The 6,063-nt window shown below is 42.0% G+C and overlaps 1 protein-coding gene across 1 annotated transcript in view; it reads left to right on the top strand.

Annotated features, from left to right (window-relative positions):
- The first annotated feature begins 3,713 nt into the window (after nucleotides 1-3,713).
- Nucleotides 3,714-6,063, top strand: part of abca2 (ATP-binding cassette, sub-family A (ABC1), member 2) — a 104,936-nt gene continuing 102,586 nt past the window's right edge. The window contains 1 exon segment of the mRNA XM_030723442.1: nucleotides 3,714-4,063. Within this exon segment, the coding sequence (XP_030579302.1) occupies nucleotides 3,998-4,063 (66 nt within the window). The 5' untranslated portion in view covers nucleotides 3,714-3,997.

Raw genomic sequence — 6,063 nt, 5'->3', positions numbered from 1 at the left:
GGAGAATTCGTATGTTATGTGAGAGTGAGCATGCTGCAACAGGTAAGTAACTGCATCATCTACCCCCACGAGGCTGTTAAGCAAACTGAAGAAGGTCGAGTTTGCCATTATTACAATGATGTGCTGGAAGTTAAGTTAGCTGTGGTGACCAAGGCTTCACAAAATGATTTCTACACTTGAGAATGTCATGATCCTGGGCCAGTGGCCCTGCGTTTTGAGTTCTTTTAGTAATGTTCTGTTGTGTTGTAGCTTCTGGTGGTGTTTTTAATTTTTCTTACAGTCTATTTTTTCAGTTGTTGTAGTTTTGTATTGTTTTGTTCTTTTGTTAATTATAGGTTATTCTGATTTTCCTGGGTTCCCATCTTCCTGTGTCTGTGCTCCTCTGTGTATCTGTCTCCCATTGTTCTTGTGTGCTGGTGTTTGTCTTCATTGTTTGTGTCTCAGGTGTCTGTGTCTTCCCTGTTCAGTTGTTCCCTGTCTGGTGTCAGCTTAGGTGTTGTTGGATTCTGTTTAGTCATGTTTAGATTCCCTCTGTGTGCCAGTCTCCTTATGTGTCAAGTCTGTGTGTACCATGTTGGGTTACTTCCTGTTTTATTTTGACAGTTCCTTGTCCTGTGTGCTTGTGTTTTGCTTTACCTCCCTGAGTCTCGTTAGTGTTATTCTGTTCACCTGTTACCCCAGCTGTTTCCACTCACCCCTCATTTCCTCTGTGTATTTATTGTCTGAGTTTTGCCCTGGTCAGATGTCAGAGTCTTGTTGTCTTGTGGCTGGTTCCTTGTGCTCTCCAGATCTTCAGGCCTCCTTAGTTATTTTCCAGTATAGGTTTCCTATGTTTGTTTCGCTGCTTTAGTTTATTTTGCCATTCCCTTTGTTCTGTTGCCGTAATAAAGGCTCGTTTTGGTTCATTTTTGAACACCATCTCCTGCAATCTGCTTTTGGGTCCTCACCACCTTTCCACACCACGTGGCCTGCACCCCGAACCGTGACAGAGAAGTAAACTGCAGACCCTGGTTGGATGCTATATACACTGGGATACCGTGAAGATGGAACACATTATCAACTAGGATTTTTGCAGTTTTGTTAGCAGAGGGTATCTTAGGTAAAGGAATGAAGTGGGCTGCTTTGGAGAATCTATTGATAATTGTGCGGATGACTATATATTGCCCTCAGAGGGCAGTAAACCAGTAATAAAGTCTATGGCTATGTGAGACCAGAGTTGTCTAAGAACGTGAAGACGCAAAAGAAAACCTGCAGGTGGTTGAGCTTTGGTTTTATTGCATGTGCAGGCAAGTACATAGTCGTGGGTATCCCGTTCTAAAGATGGCCACCAAAAGGACTGCTTCAGAAGGGAGATTGTTCTGTTTATCCTGGGGTGGCAGGCAAACTTAGCCGTACAGACCCAGTGTATTAACTCGGGGCAAATTGAAGGTCCAATTCAATTTGCTGAGTTTGGTGAATTTGACTTTCGATTTCCCAAATCATGGTGCCAACAAAGCAGGAGGAGGAAAGGATTACCTCTGGAGGTGCAGGCTCAGGGTTGGAAAAAAAACTGGCAAGACAAGGCATCAGGTTTAGCATTACAAGAACCAGGACGATACGAGACATTAAAACACCCAAAAACAGCTGCCTCCCAGCTTGGTGAGAATTGAGCTGCTTAGTGGACTAAAGGTAGGTCAAGTTCTTATGATCAGTCCAGAGTACAAAAGGAAGCTCAGCCCCCTCGGGAAATGTCTCCACTCTCCCAAAGCTAGTTTGATGGCTAATAGCTCTTTATTTCACATCATGTTTCTCTGCAGGTATCAGACATTTTGAGGAGAAAGCACATGGGTGTAGCCATCCGGGTACATCTGCTGCAACAACACAGAACTTGCCCCAGAGTCTCAGGCATCAACATAAACCACAAATTGCTTGTGAGTGTCCGAGTGCTTTAGAACAGGTCCCTAACTTAGTTTCTCCTTAAGTCTCCTGAAAACCGAATCCTCTTTAGCAGTCCCATGGAAAGGCCAGGCAGTGGAAGTGAGGCAGGTCAGTAGAGGCAATCTGGCTAAAGTTTCTTATGAAGCAGCCAAAAAAGTGCTGCAGCACCTTCGTGGTAGTGGATGTGGGCCAATTTAGCATAGCCTTGACTTTTTGAGTCCTCCTTCACCTGCCTAATTTCTAGGATAAGTTCCAAAAAAGAAACCAAGTTAGTGTGAAATTCACATTTTTTTTTTTTTTTGCTTGCTGTGGTTGCACTTAATATAAGAAGTAATAACTGAATTAGTAACTGAGCTGAAATGACCACCAGTATTGATTCGCCCGTGACCCTGCATGCCATATATGAATGAACTCAATTGTGGTTTGTTGCTGTAATTGTTGTTGGGGGGGTGTACGCCATGCAGGTGCTGTGAAGTCTACAACATCTAAACCTAGCTAGGAAATGGCAGGCTGGCTTACAACCCACCAAGAAATGAGAAGCTGGCCTTAATATTAAAACTTTGAACTTTTCTTGAATTTATCAGGCCAGAGACATACTTTTCATGAAGTCTTTAAGTATAGCCACGTAAACTGACTTTAAAAACTTTTTGAAGTAAAAATGAAAGAAATTTAAATAACTTTTAAGAAAGTTAGATTTCACAGGCTACTGGAAACTCTGTATACGTGCACGTACATGCACAATGTTGCCAAAAGTATTCACTTGTCTGCCTTCACATGCATATGAACTTGAGTGACATCCCATTCTTAATCCATGGGTTAAACATGACTTTGGTCCATCCTTTGCAGCTCTAACAGCTTCAACTCTTCTGGGAAGTCTTTCCACAAGTTTTAGTCTTGTGGAAAGTCTTTCCACAATGTGTTTCTTACAGAAACACATTTGTGAGGTCAGACCCCGATGTTGATGTTGATGTTGGATGAGAAGGCCTGGCTCGCAGACTAATTCATCCCAAAGGTGTTCTATTGGGTTGAGCTGACTGTGGAATATTTAGTAGTGAGGAAATTTCATGACAGGGCTTGTTGCACAGGTGGCCTCCTATCACAGTACCACGCTGGAATTCACTGAGCTCCTGAGAGCGACCCATTCTTTCACAAATGTTTGCAGAAGCAGTCTGCATGCCTAGCTGCTTGATTTTACACACCTGTGGCCATGGAAGTGACTGGAACACCTGAATTCAATGATTTGGACGGATGAGTGAATACTTTTGGTAATATAGTGTAGGTACATGTAATCTAACTACTAAACATAAATAATTAAATAAAAATAATTACTGAAAGCTGCATAGATGTTGGTAATCCTGGTATGTTTAGTTAATTTCATCCAGACTGATCATCATACATCCATACGTTCTCTACGATCATTATAGTAAGATTATTGTTATTATTCAGTTACTAACTTTAGCTTTTTACTTCACCATTCAGTATGACATGTATATTCATTTATATTTTATACAAACAAAGGAGATGAAACGCAGTCTTCCGCTACAGCACACAGTAGCACTGTAGCTATACTTTATGTATTTACTTGATGTGTCTCTATCAGTTATTTTTTCTGGCTTCAGCAAAAACAAACTATGTAAAAAAACAAACAAACCATTAAACTTGGAATGCGGTACAAAATACAGCATTCCCCTTCTGAAATCTAAGCTTTTGTTTTGAAAGGTGCAGTCGGAAATGGAAATGTCAGTGCGTGTGGTTTGAGGCTGCTTCCAAACTCCTGTCCTGCTCCGAGTCAAAGGCTGGCATGATAAAGCCAGACTGAGGATGATAGATGGACCGCAGACAGCCCGTTACGCTTTTTGCCGCTGCTCACGGCCAAATGACGGTTCCTCGCTCTATAACTGCGTTAAAAAATAATATTTATTGTTATTAGCTAAATCGGACACATTCCAACGCCGTGACAAGCTGTGACGAGATGCCCAGAAACGGGATAGAAATCCCCGTTTTCTAAATCCAGTCTCAGGCCATCGCCGGTTTGCTAATTTGTTAAATTTAGGACAGTGAAGTAGAAGTGCCAGGCAAAATGGGATTCCTGCACCAGCTCCATCTCCTTCTGTGGAAAAACATCTCTCTGAAGAGGAGGGGACCGGTAAGACAGCACATTTGTTCGCAAGACAGTGTTTGAATTTCGATGGAAAGGGAGTCTGGTTGTCGGTGTTTTTGGAAAGCAGACGGCGACGGTTCCGCCCGCCCTGCTGCAGCATTACCCACAACCAATATTTGGACTAATTCTAGCAGCACCTGCCTCTGTCTGCACTCACATAGAATAATACCGCAGTGGGCTCAGTGAGCAGCGTGATAGTTTCCCTGGCAGGAGCCTGCGCTCTGGATGCGCCCTGCTGTCAAACAGGTTGCATTCAGATAAACAACTGTTTGACTCCCCTCTGTTTATTAGGCCTATGCGGTGTCTGTAAGGCCGGGATATGTTTGCATGAACTGATCAGGATTATGATTTTGAATTTATTCAACAGCTCATATTTAGGAGGTGTAGTAATGTTGTAGGGATGTTACAACAGCTTTCACATTGACCTCAAAACATGGGCTATATAACATGTTATTGTGAAGCCTCACCTTCCGTAACACCCAGCGAAAAATGGATTTCATAACAACATTCTGACATTAATATTTATGGCAACAGGTATATTATGATCATTTTTGCGTCTGCTTTAGTTTTGACTGCAGGATTTAGGTTATTCAGATAAGATAAATATGTATTCTTGTATTGTAGCAGTTAATCACCTGATTTCTATCAGGTGATGAACTGCTTCTCTTTTAGAGGGCTTAAAGAGACAGATTAAAAAAAAAATTGCTTAAAATTGGAGGAGCAGAAAGAGACATCCCACCTTTTTAGCTGATGTGTGTTCATCAACATTTCCCATAATGCAAAGTGTCTTTTCTTCAGACTGCAGCTGTCTTTTAAATACCCCCAACTTTTGATTTCATTACATTCTGGGTGTGTTCCAATTCAGGGGCTGCATCCTTCCAAGGCTGCATTTTAAGGCTGATTACATCACAGCGAGGCAACGAAGGCTGTTTCAATTCGGAGGTGCCTCCAAATGTGGCCTCCTTTTCCCAGATTTGAAGGACAGGTGGTGCTTATCCTTCGTGGCCTACCCTATCCCATGATTCTTTGTGGGCTGGAGCCCGTTGTGGGAATGGCGTAGGAGAGTGGCCAGAAAATTTGAAATATGACTGTTTCTGTGGCACAAAATAAACTTTTTTTTCAGGCAACAATGTAAACCTTGTATATGCTCACTTTATCAAGCTATTGCTTAATTGCAAAAGTGCTCCAATGTTTTCAGGGATGTCCGTTCCCAGATCTAATTCACTCAGATGATATCTGACAGATGATGTTTGGTTTATTTCAGTGTTTCATTTGTTCCTGAGCAAATTAGTTTGGCTAAGATTAAAGCTAAGCTTCATAACTGGATATTTTTATTTAACTTTAATGTCTTACTGGAGAGCTGTCAGTATATTTGGAAATGAATCATTCACTTGTCTTCATTCTTTGTTGTACCGGTGATGATGGTACAACTGCTGCAGTTCCTCAAAGATTAGATAAACCAAAAAAAACCAAACAAACAAAAAAGAGAAAGTTCAGGCTCCATTTTAACAGCTTCTTTTCCACAGTTGTGTGTTTTGCATTGTCACGGTTGCTCGATGATAGGAGCTATGCTGAGGTAAGGGTGGGAATAGCAGATGTGAAGGCTATTTAGGCCCATTTAACAGCCACTCACTTCTGGTCTTCGTGGTATTCTTAGGCTGCACCCTGCATAGACTAGGAAGGCCGCAGCCTATGGAGGATGCAGCCCCTGAATTGGGACACACCCTCTGATTCTGGACTGAAGGGTCATTTTCTTTCAACCACTTCCAGAGTGAGAGCATTTGCGTAGTTGTCATGGCACAGTCTTTATGGCACAGTGTTTATTCAGAGTCTGTACTGATACTGAGTGTTTGAGCAGGTGTAGCTAACAGCTGTGAGTTTATTAACCCTGTGATAAGGGAAACACTGTTTTCTGTTCCAGGAATAGAGTTCAGTCAAACTCTGAGTCAGTTATTGGTGAACTAAACCTCACAGGCAGGTTTTTT

The sequence above is a fragment of the Archocentrus centrarchus genome, unplaced genomic scaffold (genome assembly GCF_007364275.1).
Source record: "Archocentrus centrarchus isolate MPI-CPG fArcCen1 unplaced genomic scaffold, fArcCen1 scaffold_26_ctg1, whole genome shotgun sequence".
Lineage (NCBI taxonomy): Eukaryota > Metazoa > Chordata > Actinopteri > Cichliformes > Cichlidae > Archocentrus > Archocentrus centrarchus.
This window is presented reverse-complemented; position numbering and strand designations above follow the sequence as displayed.